Here is a 17,220-nt window from a genome sequence, read left to right as displayed (position 1 = left end):
ACGGTCACAGAATCCCACCCTGGTAGCAGATAGGAGTCTGGATTCTCCCCCAGGCTTCCAGCCATGGAATTCCCTGCCTCCCCCTAAAGTGTGGCATGCAGATCCACAGGCAGGGCTGCAGCAGTGAGTACTGCCCATCACCAGCCATGTTCTGCTCTTAGCAGCCAACCAGCAGGGAGTGCATCTCTCTGTGCCTCAGTTTCCCCGTTGCTCAGTGTGTCCACATTGTGCTCAGTGCGTCCTCGTGCCTCCAAGCCTGGCCTTGGCCATGGGATGGGTGCTGCTGTGCTGTGCAGAGGTGCTGTCCCCATCCCATCCCATTCCATCCCATCCCATCCCATCCCATCCCATCCCATCCCATCCCATCCCATCCATTGAGGCAGGGAGCAATGAACAGCCCCAGCTCCTCTCTCCCCTCTTTGCTCACAGGGAGGGCTCTGCAGCCTCAGTGCTCGGTGCCAGATCCCTCTCCAACAGCTGTATGTTCTCCAGCATGAGTCATCCCACCCTGAGCTCTCAGCCTCTCCATAACAACATTCCTTCTCTCTGATCTAAGATCCTGGCTGTGATCAGTCTCTGTCTCCTTCTCCTTCCTCCGGCCATTCGGTTCCTGTGCCCAACCGAGGCAGCACAGAGCCAGGATGCTGTGCCAGGACCACCAGCCCCCAGCACCTGAAAAAAGGCTGCAGTTCCCTTCCCCATTCTCCTATATCAAGAGCGAGGTGCCCGATTACCATGAGATCTAGGTTTTATTTCCCCTCTCAGACAGTAACATTGGTTTACTTTTCTTATTGTCTTTGTGCTGTTCCTCCCCGTTTCTGTAGCAGTGCTCCAAGCTCTGGTCCTGCTCATCTCCCACTCCACAGTGAACTCCTCCCTGAGATCCTTCTTCTCTATTCCTGGTGCCCCTTTGCCCCCTCTGCATTACTTTTTCCTCTTCTCTCCACTCCTACGGGTGTTGTCTCACTTTCAGTGAGAAAGAGGAGGTGTTGGGACAAGGGAAACACCTCCCAATGTCCTCTGTGCCTGCTTCCCCCATCCTCGGTCATGTTCATGGTGTCAGTGACACTTGGGGTGTCAGGAGGTGATCTGGATTTGGAATATTGCAATGGAGCAGGCTCCAGTGCTCCAGTTGGGAGGGATGGAGCTCAGTGCCTCTCTGTCAGCTCATGCTCCTGGAGCTGAGCTCTCATCGCTTCCAGCTCCAGTCCCTTGGCTGGCTCCACCTGGCAGCTGAGGATGGAAGTCGAATTTTGCTCAAAAGCATTAATTTCTCCTGGATCAAGGAGAGCCCGGATATTTTCCTGTGATAGGAAAGGGAGAACAGGCTGTAATCCTCCCTGGGATGCTGCAGTACTGGGGTGCAGGATGAGCTCCCCAGCTCAGTGGGACACCTGTGAACTTGCAGCTGCAGCCGCATCCCAGCCCTCCATGCTGCAGTTTCTCCGGTGCTGCTTCACCTGAGCATCACAGCAGGGCTGAGAAGGACATCACCAGCCCTGCAGCACAGCCCAGGCTGCAGGTTCCCTTTCTTTGTCGCTGGGTCCCTGGGTGATGTTCCTCTGCAGGAGATGGGTGCACGTCCTGAACTCTAAAACCTTTTGCTGGGCAATGCAATAAAACTACGTGGATGCAGTTTGCAGTTGGTCACAGGCTGTGGGATGCTGCTGGTGGCTCAAAGTCACACAGGGAACTGTGGAGCCGTGTTTTGTGGACTAAGCAGGGATGTCGTTTGATGCTCTTAGTTTTATCCCAACCATGGTGAAGAAGGGGAGTGCGAGTTGGGTACGTTTGCATTAAACCCTGACAAATGCAAATGGCACCGGAGCAGAAGGGAGCTGAATCTCTGTGGCACTGGTTGTGTGCGGTGTTGGTGTGCGTGAGTGACATCGGGTGCGTGGCTTCAAGCAGTGCCTGCAGGGGGGTGGCTGGAAAGTGAACTTCGAGCGGTGCTTTTATTCCAACCGATGCGCTCCGCAACTGCGTGGTTGGAAGGGAGAAAGCAAAGCGTGAAGCACAGGGTCCAGCTGCTGTAGACCCAATGCCCGGCGCAGGCAGACCCGACAGGGCCGGGACGTTGTGCATCTGGTGGGATGCGAGCAGGACGAGGGGCTCCTTCCCGGGGGCTCGCTCTTCTTTGGCTCCCATCCTGCGGACCTGGGGTCCGCGCTGCTGGACGGGGGTCGCGAAATCCCCTCCGTGCCGCAACGGCGCTGCGCGAAGCGGCCGCAACTTTTCGTTCCCCTCCGGCTGGGTCGGGGCACGGCTTCTTCTCGCTCTTCCCTCCGCCCTCCTCCTCCTCCTCCCTGGCGATGCTCCGGGCCCCGCGCTCCGCCTCCCCGCGGGGCCGCGGGCGGAGGGCGGGGAGGGGAACCGGCGCCGGGCGGGACGCGCTGCCGCCCCGAGCCGAGCCGAGCCGAGCCGGAGCGAAGGGAGGCGCGCCGCTCCGCAGCCCCTCCATGGCCCCGACCTCCAGAGCTCGGCGGCCCGGGGGAAGCGGCCCCGGCGGGAGGCGACCGCCGGTGAGTGCGGGGATCGGAGCGGGACGGGAGCGGAGCGGATCCGGAGATGGGAGGGAGAGCGGGGTCGGGGCAGCGCTGTGAGCTCGGACTTAGGGACGGACATCAGCCCCGGGCTCGCGCTGTACCGCTGTGCGCACACGCGGGGCTCCCACGGACACGCGTTTGCACGCACTCGTGTGCGTGTGTGCACAAAGGTCGGAGCCGGGAGCTTGGAGCGAAAGCAGATGCACGGCACACACGCGCAGATCCACATGCACTCATCTACATGCACCTATTCACGTGCACGCCGCTCACGCTTGCACATCCACGCGTGTGCACACATCCACAGGCGCACAGCCGTGCACAGCCGGGATCCAAGACCAGGGAAGGATCGGTGCTGGTGTAGCCAAACTGCAGTACTTTTTGCAGCCTCTCCTCGCTGAGGGTCGACCCGAGGAGTGGTCGCAGAGCAAATACACAGGAATTGATTTAGGCGCTCCGGAGAGGAGCCACGGGTGGAAATGAACCGTGGATCTCCTGGTGGTGAGGATCAGGAGGGCCTTTCTGCAGCAGCAGCGCAGTGTGGACCCACACCTCTGCTCCCAAGTAGGTTTGAGTTCCTGCTCATGAGCAGAAGCTTTGCATTCGTGGCCGCAGGGCAGAGCAAAGTAAAGCAGGGCACAGAGCGGAGAAGATGTGAGCGTTCAGATGCTGGAGGGAAGAGTGATCCCAGCTGGGAATACATTGGGAACGCCGACTGCCAGCGCTGCTCTGCCTGTCAGGGATCCCTGGGATGTGCCCTGCCGGACCCCTCACACTGTGCCTGAGAGCACTGAGCTCCTGGCAGCCCCCGCATCCCTCCCCGCCTCCACTTTGGCAGGGATTGTTGGAGGAACAAAAGGAAAGGAGCCAAATTCTGAGTTTGAATTTGAATTTGTCCGTGTGAGACGCAGAGCTGGGGGATTCCCTTCCTCTTCTCTGGGCTGATGTGCGAGGCGCCTGGCTGCCATCCCTTCTGCTGCACCCTGCTACCCTGCACTGCTTCACACAGGCAGGAATTCTCCCAGGAAACCCCTGAGCTCCCCACGCCTCCTCCCCCTCCAAGGTAGCGAAAAGCTGACATCAGAAATCCGTTCCCCGTTTTAAATTTAGACGCCTGCGTGATCTCGAATTTGGATTTACTAATTATTCGCATCTGGTTCCTATCAAAAAGTTGAGCAATGCAGATGTCCTGATTTCAGCATCGGCTCGGAGGGGTCGCACGGAATTCGCCCTTCGTTGCCTCGTTACACAACGGGTCTGAGTCCCTTCCCAGGCCTGCCCTGAGCACGGTGCCCATCCACCCCGCAGCATCGCCTCGCTCCGGTTGGCTGCCGCTCATTTCCCCGCTGTGGAGATCAGTCTAATTAGCAGAGTAAATCTGGGTAAGGCGAGCTCTGGTAATTAGTGATCCGTGGGATGTTTCCACGCACTTTCTTCGCCTTAAGGGTAAGGAGGGATGGAGCAGATGGCCCCGTTTTGGGAGCAGGGAGGGAAGTCGAGGTGAAGGGGTTGGGATGGGTAAGAGGACAGAGCTGTGTGTCCGCTCACTGCCATCCCATGTTCTGTTTCCAAGTGACATTGGTGACCACAGTGCCTGCAGGGACATTGGGAACTGATGAACTGTCACCTCTGGGCCATGGGCAGAGGGGGAATGGCCACGTCTGGGGGCTGTGAGTCCTGACAGCACCTCAGGAGGTCGCCTAAAGGTGGGAACCCAGCCCAGGGCTGGAGCTGGGACCTTCAGTCCAAGCTGTGATTATCACAGAAAGCTTCCACGGGGAAGCTTAATTAATGATGATTGATTAATAGGTGGCCCCAGCAACAGCTGGAGATGGGGAGCTGGATTTTGTCACGTGCTGGGAACGTGTGGGCAGGGTGTAGAGATTTACTCACAGGAGGGAGACTTCGTGCTGGTGGGATGGTGAGTGGGGCTGGGGGCTGAGGAGGGATTTCTTCTGCTCAGAGAGCCCCAGAAAGATGCAGGGCTGCTTTTGATCTTTTTGCTGCTGTCTGGACACCTGTGTAGCTAAGGAGAGAGATTTGGAGGAAGAAGAACAAGGAAGTGGGAGGGATGTGGCTGTGGGGTGTAGCCAGGCTGGGAGCGAGTTCATCAAACCAGGACTGCTGGAATACAAAAAGACAGTTGGCAATTGGGAGCAGAAGAGCTGGGGTACTTTGCTGGAGAGCAGCTCTGCCTCGAGACAGCTGGAGGTGAGGAACCAGCAGAGGCTGGGGCCCTGCAGTGCTCTGGGCACCTGCAGGTGCTGCTCAGGCACAGCAGCCACGATGAGGGCTGTCAATGGGAGCTGGGAGAGAGGTGAGGATGGGAGGAGGGCAGATCCCAGCGCTGGGGTCGAGGTTATGCTGATGTGTGTTGTTTTTAACCATCGTTTCTCAGAGCAGATTGCTCTCTCCTCACTTCCACTGCTGGGTGGGAAGCCCCTGGGCTGTGCTGTGCATCCCTGCACCCATGGGTCTGTGCCGCCCTGCTGCCCCTTTCTGCACAGAGGGCCTTTGAGGGGAGCTCAGCCTCATCAGGCTTTGGGACCACAGAAGCTGAGAAGTGATCTGAGCTGTTTTCATTGCAGCACGTGGCCGGCAGTGCGGTGCAGGCTGTGGGAGGATGGCCCTGCTGTGCCCACAGAGGATGCTCAGGGTGCTGGGGAGGCTCAGAGCGGTGGCAAACTCTCCCTGCAGTCGTTGGGGTGTGTTGGAGATCTCATCCATCCCAGCAGCCTTTAAATGGGCTTTTCTGGGTGATGGGGTGATGGGTTTCAACATCGGCTCCTGCAAATCAGGGAAGCAGCATTAAAGTTGCAGAAGTCAGGAGTTGGAAGTGCCACAGTGTTTCTAAAAAAGGAATGGGAAAATGATGCATTTTCAGTTTGTTGGTGATTTCCTGAGCTTCTGCTCCCACCTGGGCCCCTTCCATCCCTCTCCATGCCCATAGGGAACACCTGGGCTGTGCCTGCCAGCCTCCAGGAAGGACCACAGAGAAAGGACAGATGCGATGCTCGGCAGATCCTGATGTCTCCCACCTGCAAAAGGCAGCAGCATCTCTCCTCCCCGTGAAGGCACAGGTTGTACCTTCCCCATCTGCTGAGGGTCCGTGGTGCATTCCCAGGAGCTGGGGGTGATGCTGATTGTATGCACACTGCCATCCCCTTTTGCACACCCCTTGTCCAGAGGGAGGTTTGAGGACTAAATGTGACTTTTGATAGACTGTGGCATGCTGCAAATTCACACAGACAGCGTCGTCTCAGGGCAGAGCATCCCGGGGCTCGCAGGTCCTCCAGGGGCCGTCCCTTATTGTCTGTGCATCGGATGCACTGCAGTTGGGTGCCCAATTTTCAAAGCATCTCCACGCAAAGGAGGGAGCAGAGGATCGGGGTGGGAGGACGGCGATGCGCCTTCGCGGTGAGGTGGATTAGAAAAAGATTTGCGTTTATTTTCACGACAGCCTCGTTGCTGGGATTGGAAGCTTAACTTCGAACCTGGCAGCGCTCCGTGACGATACTAAAGGCATTTACATTTCTATACCTCTCCCCGAGGAAACCGGAGCCCTCAGCACCAGGCAGGTTTGGCCAAGGGGGGTGGATGAGGTGGCAGGGAGTGGGGCTGCCCCACATCCCCAGGCTGTGCTCCCCCCGGCGGTGCCACCACGACCCCCATTGCTGCACCCAAACTTTGCCTGGCTCAGCTGCCTCCGCTGCATTGACACGACTGCGGGCGCGTCGGTGTCTGCCAGCTCCTGAATTTGATGGCAAGGCTGAATTTTTATGTTCCCCCTCCACATATCACCCCCCCCACCCCCCCTCTTTGAGCTTATATAACCTTGGGGATTCTATTAATAAAAGTAATGGTTTTGAACTCTGGGAACAACCATCTCCAGCGATGCCGCAACTTCTGGATGCGGGCAGCTGTTGGGTGGCACAGAGATAAAGGGCAGCGGCTCCAGGGGGGGAGGCAGAGGGATAAACGGGGGCTTCCAACGAGGAGCCCGCCTCCAGGGATTGGGCAGCACCCAGAGCAGGCCGTGTTTGTGCCTCCTTGTGTGCCAGGCATCCGCCAGCCCGTGCTTTGGCTGACAGCCATTTCCGATGGGAAATCGTGGGAGGAGCATCCCGGCCCCACGGTGGTACCTTAAAGGGATGCAAGGGGAGGGGAGGGGGGTGGTAAGGGAGATAGTGAAGGAATTTGGTATAAAGGGCTCAGTGCCAAAATTAGGAGCTGTTTCTCGGCCACGGCAGGAGCTGGGCAGGGACCTGCAGCTTTTGCCTGGCTCTGGGTTTAGGGGTTTTTTTGCTGTCGTTTGATCCCTAAGATGCCTGCAAGGTGTTTGAAGGGTTTAATGTAACATTTGAGAGGTCGAATTTAGGACCGTAAGCAACAAAACTCAGGAGGGAACCTAAACAAGAGCGCTCAGAGCTGCAAGAAGCATGGCTCACTTTTCCCTTTGGGTGACCGTTGCATTTGGTCTCCTCCATATCAGTGTCTGTTTTGCTTTCTGCCTCGTGACGTGGGATTACCAGCTGGTTCCAAAGAAACACTGAGATCTCACTCAGCTGTCAGCTGTAGGTTGGCTTTGGTTTTTGTTGTTTTGTTTTGTTTGGGGCTTTTTTTTCCCCCCTTTAAATCTCTCCCATTGAAATGGTCACAGCTTGACAGGCCTCATGCTGTTCCCAGCATGTTCGCGCTGTCATCCTGAAACTCATATCTTTAATTCCTTCCTCGGGATGCTAATCGCACCTTAAGATGATTAAGGCTGGAAAAAGCCCTCGTGTTTTGTTTTTCTCCTCCCGTTGGTGATGCTGTTCGCTGGCTCTTGCCACTTCATTCATCTCAGGGAGTAAATGAGACTGCCCACCTCCCCCCCCCCGCCCTGTGCCACTGTGTTCCCAATCAGTTTTACTTTTGGCTTCTCATCACGGTGCTGTCGGGCTGCTTTGTGTGATGCACAGCTTCCCTCTGCTGCTGTGTCACCTTTGGAGCACATTTGGAGTTCTGACAGCTTGTTGAAAGCCATTCTACAGCCTCCCGTCTCCGTGCCTCAGTTTCCCCATGAATAAAGAGCCCCTTGCTCTCCGTGCCACCAGGCAGAGCTGCCTGCTGCCACCTGGTTGCAGGAGACACGGGTGGCTCATTTTCTCTCATCTGTGTGCTGGTGCCCCATGGGATGCAGCAAGATCATGGCTGCCCTGCGCAGCTTGAGCTCTGTAGGGCTTTGGTGGCTCTGAAGGAGCCCTCAGCTTTTCTACCACCACCAAGATCCTGAGCAGGGAGGGAGAAAGAAGCAGAGGAAAGCGGGCAGTGAGATAGGAGATCAAAACTGCTGGACTCTGGCTTGGCACAGCCTGTGGGCTGAGCGTCCCTGCAGTCCCCATCCTCCTGGTGTCCCCATGCTCCTAATGTCCCTTTTCTTCTCATGTTCCCAACACCCCTGTTGTCTCTGGTCCCCAGGTTCTCAGCATCCCCATGCTGCCAGTGTCCTTTTGGTCCCAACATCCTTATGATCCTCGTGTTCTCACCATCCCCGTGCTCCCAATGTGGTCCCACTGTCCTCGCATCCCCTCCATCCCACACACCCGGACCCCCAGATCACCACGTGAAGCTCGTAACACCTTTCTCCCTGCAGGAAGAGCAGCCAAGGCATCGACGATGACTGCCGAGAGCACCGAACCCAATGGCCCCATGCGGGAGCCGACGGTGGGGGGCACAAAGCCGTCGGCCCCCCCTGCCCCACCGCGGCGCCGAGGCCGAAGGCTGCGACGGAAGTCACTGCCGGAGGTGGCGGTGAAGGGACAGCTTCGCATGCGCTCACCATCGGGAGCCTTCGTCATGGTGGGCATCTCGGTGGTCTTGGTAGGCATGACCATTGCCGTGGTGGGCTACTGGCCCCACCGGGGGCATGGAGGTGCTGGGGCTGGAGCGAGGAACGCCAGCACGGCGGGGGACATGAGGAGGGAGGTGGTTGCTGGGCGTCCCGCGCCCCACAATGAGAAGCTGAAGCTGATCGGCCCTGTCATCATGGGCATCGGGCTCTTCATCTTCATCTGTGCCAACACCATGCTCTACGAGAACAGGGACATGGAGACCCGCATGCTGATGCAGAAAGGCCTCTACTGCATGGCCACGGATCTCCCCAAGGAGACCAGCCCCAAGGATGAGGACACCCGGCTGGTACCCAAAGCCAACCCTGAGTGCTTGGAGGGCTGCTATGAAGTGGACCTGTCCTTGGGCAGCAAGTGGGCTGATGGCTTTGGCCCCAACAGGCTGCAGACCACAGCTGAGCTCATGCAGTGCCCGGGTGCATCGCCGGCAGCCTCCCTCCTCAGCCTCCACTCAGAGGCAAACCTTGGGCTCTCCGCCACCGTCGGGGCCTTGGCGTTGCCCATCATCAAGCTCAACAACCGCTTGCTGGATGCAGCCTCACGGGCAGCCAACGGGATGACAGAGGGAGCCCAGCTCCCTGCCGAAGGCCCGGCGCCCTCCTGTGCCCTGCTGTCCCCCAGCGGCGGCAGCATCGCAGCTCGGGGCCTGGAGAACCACGGCGGCCACGTCGTCATCAACGTGGAGGATGGTGGCCCCACGGTGCATGCGGGCCCAGACGCTCAGCCCCACAACCCGGGGCACTCCAAGTCCCTGGACCTGGGCCGGCCAGGGGTGCTGCTGGTGGCTCCCATCAAGGACCGTAAAAACCGGAGTTGGCCTCGGCTCGATCACGTCAACGCGGTGGCTTATGCCAAACTGGAGAACTGGGGAGAATCCTTGGACCGGCTACTGGAGACCAGCGGGACACCACACCATGCTGAGCCCCGGCCCAGCTCCTGGGTGGTGGGCATGGAGGGGGGCTCGCGGGTCTGACGGCCCCGGGGTTCAGGGTTTGAAGCAGACTTCTGATGCTGAGAGATCCCCGAGCCTAGGGAGGGCTCCCAGGTTGGGACTTTTGCTCCTCCTCGCCTGCCTCCTCTTCCTCACCACCTTCCCTGGGATGCTCGCAGTCTTACAAAGCCCTTCTGCTGGCAGCCTTCCTGGAGGAGCCCTCACTTGTAGACCCGCAGTGGACCATGGCATGGGGTCGGGGTGAGCAAAGCACAGATGGGTCCCTTTGCCCAACCCAAAGGGAAATTTGCTTGAGCAGAGCCTGACAGGGCCATTAAATGTTACCTTGATGCCACGCAGTGCTCCCTTGTCTCATACTCAGGGTGGGAGTGGGGCATCCCCACCACTCTGGGCTCTGGGCAGTGTGGGAAAGCGTGTGAGGAAGGTGGACAGGGGGGAGCTTTTCCTGCACAAACATCACCACTTCACTGGAGCCGATCACCAGCCCCACCAAACCTCTGCTTTCCCTGAAATTGCCTCAAACCTGGGTACAGACCCATCTCATCCCTCGTACCTTCAGCCTCTGTGCTCAGAGGACTCAGTTTCCCATAGGGAATGCCAAGGGAGGAAGCGTGGATGCTGCTGTCCTGAAAGCAGAGGTGTTCATTGCGGCGGTCCTGTGGGGTTTGTGCCATACGGGGTCCAACTGCCTGCAATGGGGCTCAGCTCCTTCACAGCCCCTCTGTGCAGGTATGGCAGCAGGAATGCTGTGTGCCCTGCTGCTGTGTGTGTGCAGAGAGATGGTGAGCTTCTGTGGATGCAAAAGGAGCTCAGGGAGCTGCAGATGTTGGTGCTGCTGCTCACTTCATGCTGCCCGGGCAGCTGCAAAGTTCAAGCAACAAAATGGAAAAGTTCCTGGAGTGCAATTGTTTCCGAAGCTGGTTTGGGGGTGGAGATGATAGTTTTGTTTGGATGCAAGCAACAGGAGGATGCAGTGGGGGAGAGGAAAGGGCTGGCTCTGGTTTTATGGTGCTGCTGGCTGCTCTTGTGTTACTTGGTGCTTTTTGGCTGCAGGATGGGAGCTGCTGAGTGGCATCACGTTGTTTCCATGAGGACAAACCAGAGAAGGTTGTTTTGCAGCACTGCGGTCCATGCCTGATCCTGCTGCTGCTCCAGTGCTCAGCAGGGCCCTCCCTCCCCAAATTCTTTCCAGCAGCAGCAGCTGGGGACATGTCCCCAAACCTCCCAGCTCCTCTGCAGGCTGCAGTGGATCCTCACTCAGAGCTGCTGCTCTTGCCAGCGACCCGGGAGGCACAGCAGCATGGCTTTGCTGCACGGGCTGGATCCCTGCCTCTCCTATCCCAAGAGCAAAGTTGTGGTGTGGGGCTGAGTGTCAGCTGCTGAAATATGTCTTTGCTGCGTGAAATGGTTTTGTTTTCTCTTTTGTTCCCATCTCCACGAAACAAGCACAGAGTTTTGGACCTTGGAAGCTGCAGGACAATGTCTTTTTTCAGCCCGAACCATTCTGCAGAACATTTTGACTTGGCAGCCGTGTGCTCTGGCACAAACACACCACACTGTCACTGCCAAAGCCCCTTCTGTCCTCGAGCAGAGCTGTGCTGGTGCTGGGGACAGGGGGAGGGCAGGAGCTGCCATGGCTCACCACCAGCTTGCATCTCCACCCTGATTAGCGGTGGTGGCACACAGCACCAGGGCTGGGAATAGGCAGGTGAACGCCTACAAGGCTCAAAGCACTGATTTTAGAACAGTCAGGGCTTCTTTTTCTTTCCCTCTTGGGAAATTTGGCATTGTATGTTTCTTTTCAGTGTTTGCTTCATGCTCTTTTGCCTCCACTTTGCTACAAAGCAGCCCAGCAAGGAGACGGGCTGTGGTTGGCTTCCTGCTTAACCTCCAGGTGATGCAGCACTCAGTGAGTGCATAACCCCACCAGCCAGAAAGCCACCAAAGGGCTCCCGGGCCAGGAATGCACCCGGAGGCTATTTGAGATCAAAAGTAACTTCTCCTTTGTGTGCACCCATACATCCCCCAGCTCTGCTGCTGCCCTGGGACACAGCGTTGGAAGCAGCACTGCTGCGGCGGTGCTTCCATCCCACCACAAAGTTCAAGCACCCCAAAAGCTGAGATGGAGGGAATCTCTGCTATTCTGCAGGGGGTTTCCAGCTGGTCAACCCTGGGCTCATTTGCAGCATTTCCCACCCTGCACTGAGCAAACTCAGAGCTGTGATGCTGCCTGCAGTCTTGTCTGTTTCTCTCCCACCCCCCGAAGATGTAAAGTCTATGCAAAGGAAAGCACTCTGCTGGTGCTGGGGCACTGGAGCTGCAGCACCCTTAGGTGCTGATGCTGCAGTGCATGGAGCCCACAGATCTCAGTGGGGCTGATGCAGTAGGGGGGAGTCTCCAGCCCCATCCCCATCACTGGGATGCAGGGGTTGGGGTGCAGGGCTGCCCCAGTGCACTTGGGGCCTCCTGGGCACGGAGAGGGGCTGTGGGTGCTGGGTGTCACAAGTGACAGCACTGACCCTGCCCACAGCAGCTACGTTCTGGCTCCCAGAATGGCATCAACAGCCTAAAAATATCCCCATAGGATGCAGATGGGAACGTTCTGCTCCAAGTGGGATCAGGAAAAGGGTGGGAATGGGGGAGCAGTGGCTTTGGCTCCTCTAAATGGATGGGAGCTGCCTGAGACACAGCCTGGGTGTGGGGCCTTTAGGAGGTGTGCTTTGGGATCGCTGGTTTTCCTTTGGGTTTGGGGGATTTCCTTTTTATTGGAATTCCTTTACATTTCCATGGTGTTTCTTTGCCTGTTTTTATTCTCCTTGCAGGCAGGCTCTGCATGGGGGGAGGGGAGAAACTGAGGCAGGGGTTAAAAGGATGCAGGGCCAACTCCTCACCTCACCAGCTGAACGTCGTGCCCCAAACTCGTGTTTCTGACCCTTCTCCATTTCCCTCTATGGCACAGGGCTGCTCCTGCAGGGACAGGGTTCTGCCTGGGCCGTGCACTGGGGACCTCAGCAGCCCTCCCCAACCCCAGGGCAGGGTTATTTAAGGAGCGTTTGGGGCTCGCTGGCGCACACAGTGATCCTAATGGGGTTGGACAAACCTCAGAGCCCGGGGCAGCGCTGGCTCAGCGACCCGATGCGCTTTGCAGCTTCATCTTTGCGCTGGGTCGGTCGCACTGCGCTGAGGACCGATGGAAGCAGCAGCTCCAGCAGCGGCCGTTTCCCAACTGTTTGTGGCTGATTTCTATGGCCCTCTTTTAAGTTCTGCCCGCAGCGGGTTGCAACTGAAAGCACGCAGCGGTTCAGGAGCCAATTGGCCCCCAGCCCCCCTGCAGCACCGCCAAGCGCGCCGTGTCAGCACTCCTGTTGGTATTCCTGCTGCTCTTAAGGACGCTGTGGATGGGATGGATGCTTCCCCTGCCAAACAAAAGCAGCTAAAAGCGGTGTCAGACAACATCTCTGCTCTGTTCGGTCACAGCCATTCCTGTTTGGCAGCGGTCGCTCTGCAGAAGCGCTCACCTGTTCATGGGATGCTGTGGGGGAAGCTGGGCGCTCAGGCTCTGCTGCGGGGATCCCATCCCAACCTGGGGCTGCAGAGGGCATGGAGGGAACTGCAGGAAACGGTGCTGGGAGAGCTGGCAAGGAAACGGCTTGGGAGGCAGGGATGTGGTTTTGTTTGAAAATTTATTGAAAAATGCAATACAAGAAGCAATACCAACACTTACATCTGTCTAAAGGCTACGGCAACTTTCCCTTTGATTTACTATGAAAGTCCAAAATAACAGCTCCCATCACTAGTCAACCTATAAAGATCTGCCAATAAGTCTCTATTTTTATAAAGAAGGGTGTAAACAGCTAGCCTAGACAATTCACCATTGCCTTAAAGACTTTACAAAGCTCCTTCATATCTCAACTAACTTTTTTTTGTGTGGTTTTTTTTACAAGTTTAATCTCTAAGGTCAGGGCACTACCACCTCTTCAGGCAATTGTACAATTAGGAAATCGGCAAACCACAGTTCTTTAAACCAGAAATCAGACAGTCCGTGGGTAACACCCCAGAAATGGCTGTTTGCTGACTGGAGCCAGGTTTAATGGATGAGCACGGGTCACGAGCTCCGCTCCTTCTATAAAAACATTCATTCATATATAAATAGCTTCCATATAATGTCTATTATACAATCAAGACAGTCTCTGGGTGAATTTGTGGAGTGGGAAGAGCTGGGAACATTCATAAAAATAGACCTTAGTTGCTTTGTCCCTGACACAGCGAGCTTTAACAACCTGGTGCAGGAAGGGGTGCAGGATGCACACCGGGGCTGCCAGCTGGAGCAGTGCTGCACAGAGCAATGCACAGAGCAATGCACAGAGCAGTGCACAGAGCAATGCACAGAGCAATGCACAGAGCAATGCACAGAGCAATGCACAGAGCAATGCACAGAGCAGTGCACAGAGCAATGCACAGAGCAATGCACACAGCAATGCACAGAGCAGTGCACAGAGCAGTGCACAGAGCAGTGCACAGAGCAATGCACAGAGCAGTGCACAGAGCAGTGCACAGAGCAATGCACAGAGCAATGCACACAGCAATGCACAGAGCAGTGCACAGAGCAATGCACAGAGCAGTGCACAGAGCAGTGCACACAGCAATGCACAGAGCAATGCACACAGCAATGCACAGAGCAGTGCACAGAGCAGTGCACAGAGCAGTGCACAGAGCAATGCACACAGCAATGCACACAGCAATGCACAGAGCAATGCACACAGCAATGCACACAGCAATGCACACAGCAATGCACACAGCAATGCACACAGCAGTGCTGCACAGAGCAATGCACAGAGCAGTGCTGCCTGCTGCTTGCCTTCAACCCCACAGGCAGGAGCTGCCTGGTGCCCAGCAACACTTTGCTGCCCAAAGCCACCCCAGCAAGAGCTCTCACCATGGGGAGGAACTCTGTCTTGTCTGAAGCGCTCGAGGAAAGCGAGAGGTGAAAAGAGGGGAAGCGTGAGGATGAACAGCTTGAAAAGAACCACCTAAAATGTAGGAAAAAAATAGAAAAAAAAAATAGGAACAAAAAAATAGCTATCTATTCTGTGACCTCTTAGCATTGGCAGTTGCAGCTGTGCTCGTGCACACTCGTGCAGCCTCTTGGGTAACGCCTCTCACGACTGCAGGTCGCCCAGCTTTGCACGGTGCTCCCCTCAACTCTTGTGAGTGCTGAGTGCCTCTAAGTGCTCAATTTGCCACTGTAAAGCTCTGAAATTCTCTTAATGTGCACCCAGCTCCTGGCTGAAAAGGCAGGAGCAAAGAACTCAGCTCCTGGAAAAGGGACAGGGAGCAGAGATGCTGCGTTATGGAAGGGCTGTGCTGCAGGGGGCTGCTCAGGTGGATGTAGGAAGGTGTGAGCTAATGGGCAGCACAGGATGCTCCAGGAGGGCAGGGAGCCCTGAAGCAGCCAGAGGGGAGGCTGCAGCTCAGCCATCCATGAGGCTCACAGCAACATCCAGCAGCCCCAGTGTTCTCAGCGTGGGCTCTGATCAATACTGACAGCTTAACGACACCTGAATGGGAGAAGTGACACGGAGCCACAATGCAGTCTGAGGGCTGTTTGCTGTCCCTGCAGCCTCAGCTAACTCCAGTGACTTCAGAAACAAATCATTCAAGTTTAAAAGAGCAGAGAGCAGGGGGTTTTTATTGCCATTTTCCTCCGTCCTTGACTGGGGGGCGGCAGCAGAGCACTCCACGCCTTCAGCTACTTATGTGCCACACTACACTAAATAAAAAGTAATAGAAAATTGCATCTTCCAAGTCTTACTGCTCACAAGCGTTAGGCAGAGTATACACAGCTTGATTTTTTTGTGTTTAAATGCTGGAAGGAGAAACCAGGGCATGGTGACAGCATCCCCATGGAGCTCAGCACTGGGAGCCAATGGAGGGACCAGCAGTGAGACCTGGATCACATCCACTGAGTGGGGATGGCCAAGGCTTTGGGAATGGCTGTGAGGGGGCTGGGGCTTCCACAACCAAACTTCACATTGTGTGCTTTTCTTTCTTTCTTTCTTTCTTAATATATATTTTGAAGATATTTTCTATGTGGTCTGTAAGCTCAGCCCAAAGATGCAGATAAGAGCCCTGGTGTTTCGTTCCAGCAAGGCAGCCACGAAGGACAGATCCTTCCCCAGCATGCAGGAGGGGAGGCAGCACCCCCAGAGTGCTGCACTGCTTTCCACAATTGGCTTTATTGCAACCAGCAGTGTGACACCTCCCAAGGTTCCCTCTCCCAATGCAGCCTGTGGGCCTGGGGAAGGACTGGCTATAGGATTTTAAGTTAAATGAAAGCAGGATGCAACACCTTGCCCTGATATGTGGGTAACGTGTTCAGCTTTAAATAGCACCAGGAGGGGGGAAAAAAACAAAAACAACCCACAACAGGGGAAAAACCTCATTTAAAAATTCAGAACACCAACAAGTGAAAACCTATGACACAGAAAAAAAAATCAGTTCTGTGAATGCTGCATAAGACCATCTTAACAGCATCCAGAGTCCAAATGTACTAAATGCACACTTCTAAGGGCTTTTCAATTGAATGACATCTAGAAAACACAACCAGGCAGGGAGCACTCAGCAGGGATGCATGGAAGGAGGGGAAGTATCTGCCACAGTCCTCTCAAAGCTCTGGAATTCACAGTATAAGGTACTCGAAGCAACTTCCAGTATTCCTTAAGCTAGCCAACCACGAGGATGTGTGCATGTGTTACACCACACCACCCTCCTGCATTCAGACATTGGGGGTCCAAAGGTGAGGAAAGTCCAAAGGATGAGGGCTGGGTGGGCATGGGGGGGCTGGGATGGTGATCTGAGATTCCCAACCTGAATGGTTCTTTGCAGCTCACGGTGAAGGTAGAAGCCCTGCTCTGTGCCCGGGTGTTCTGCAGGAGTCTCACACTGCCTACAGCTACAAACAGAGGTAATTAATTGGAAATGCTGCACAGACTCAAGTCTGACCTTTTCAAGTGGCTCAGAAGGACCCACTGCTTTCTGAAGGTGTGTACAGATCCTGCAGTCAGGATAAGCTCTGACGTGGCTGCACCTCCATGATGCCTAACCAGGCTGAGGGAATGAGACTTTAAAACAACAACAACAGCAACAACAACAACAAAACTACCAAGAAAAACCCACCAAGCAACCCTAAGAGCCCTGCGGGTTGTGTCTGAGCCTGCATCTGAAGAAGCTGTGAGAGGGAATGCAAAATTGAAAACCTGTAAAAATATTTAGTACAGTTAGAAATATGGCATACTGTTTGTCACTATATATATATATGTATATATATATATATATATAAAAAACAACCAACAAACTATATCCAATAGGATCCAGTGCATTCTGGACAATCCCAAGTAAAATGCTGAAGCGTAAATCCTGCTAAGTGATATGAATGTTCAGTCTGTGAGGATAAAGTCGTGTAGCTCTGAGGTCTCTGTGCTCCAGGTAGTTGTTTTGTAGTTCTGCTCCGTTTTATTTCCTGGTATCATCTGGAAAGAACACTTCCTAGAAAGAGAAACAGGGTAAGCTGTGAATATTGAATATCACCTGGTGTAGGGAACCTGCTTTGGCAGGGGGGTTGGACTCGATGATCTCTGGAGGTCCCTTCCAACCCCTACAATTCTGTGATTCTGTGATATTGACAGTCATCTGTCTGTAAGTCACAGAGAGATGAGATGAGCTGCTGGCAGTGCTGTGGGTGAGCCTGAGCTCTGCACTGCTGGGCACCTGTCCCAGCAATGCCCTGTGCCTGTGCCCAAAGCACCAATTCCAAGAGCCACCAAAGAAGTGATGC

At 55.5% G+C, this 17,220-nt stretch overlaps 2 protein-coding genes across 21 annotated transcripts in view; one reads left to right on the top strand and one right to left on the bottom strand.

Moving 5' to 3' along the window:
* The first annotated feature begins 355 nt into the window (after window positions 1-355).
* On the top strand, window positions 356-12,963 carry TMEM200B (transmembrane protein 200B). Of its 3 annotated transcripts, none has more exons than XM_048969211.1 (2): window positions 356-2,522; window positions 8,179-12,963. In XM_048969211.1, exons 1-2 carry the CDS (start codon window positions 2,042-2,044, stop codon window positions 9,405-9,407), a joined length of 1,710 nt encoding a protein of 569 aa, XP_048825168.1. In that variant the 5' UTR covers window positions 356-2,041; the 3' UTR covers window positions 9,408-12,963. The 3 variants fall into 3 exon arrangements, with proteins under 3 accessions (XP_048825168.1, XP_048825169.1, XP_048825170.1); XM_048969212.1 differs by having other exon boundaries at window positions 2,431-2,522; window positions 3,743-12,963; XM_048969213.1 differs by lacking the exon at window positions 356-2,522 and adding an exon at window positions 2,536-5,623 and having other exon boundaries at window positions 6,004-12,963.
* Window positions 12,964-13,050: 87 nt separating this feature from the next.
* Window positions 13,051-17,220, bottom strand: part of EPB41 (erythrocyte membrane protein band 4.1) — a 75,061-nt gene continuing 70,891 nt past the window's right edge. For all 18 annotated transcript variants that reach the window (XM_048969198.1, XM_048969197.1, XM_048969186.1 and 15 more), the window contains one exon: window positions 13,051-16,931. The gene's annotated coding sequence lies outside the window, so the exon portion shown is untranslated. The remainder of the gene's footprint in view (window positions 16,932-17,220) is intronic.

Source organism: Lagopus muta, chromosome 23, assembly GCF_023343835.1.
Source record: "Lagopus muta isolate bLagMut1 chromosome 23, bLagMut1 primary, whole genome shotgun sequence".
In the NCBI taxonomy this organism is placed as follows: Eukaryota; Metazoa; Chordata; class Aves; order Galliformes; family Phasianidae; genus Lagopus; species Lagopus muta.
This window is presented reverse-complemented; position numbering and strand designations above follow the sequence as displayed.

Coding starts and splice junctions, on each gene's coding strand:
- TMEM200B (XM_048969211.1), top strand. CDS start 2,042: ATGCCCGGCGCAGGCAGACCCGACAGGGCCGGGACGTTGTGCATCTGG. Junction 2,523..8,178: donor CCGGCGGGAGGCGACCGCCG/GTGAGTGCGGGG, acceptor TTCTCCCTGCAG/GAAGAGCAGCCAAGGCATCG.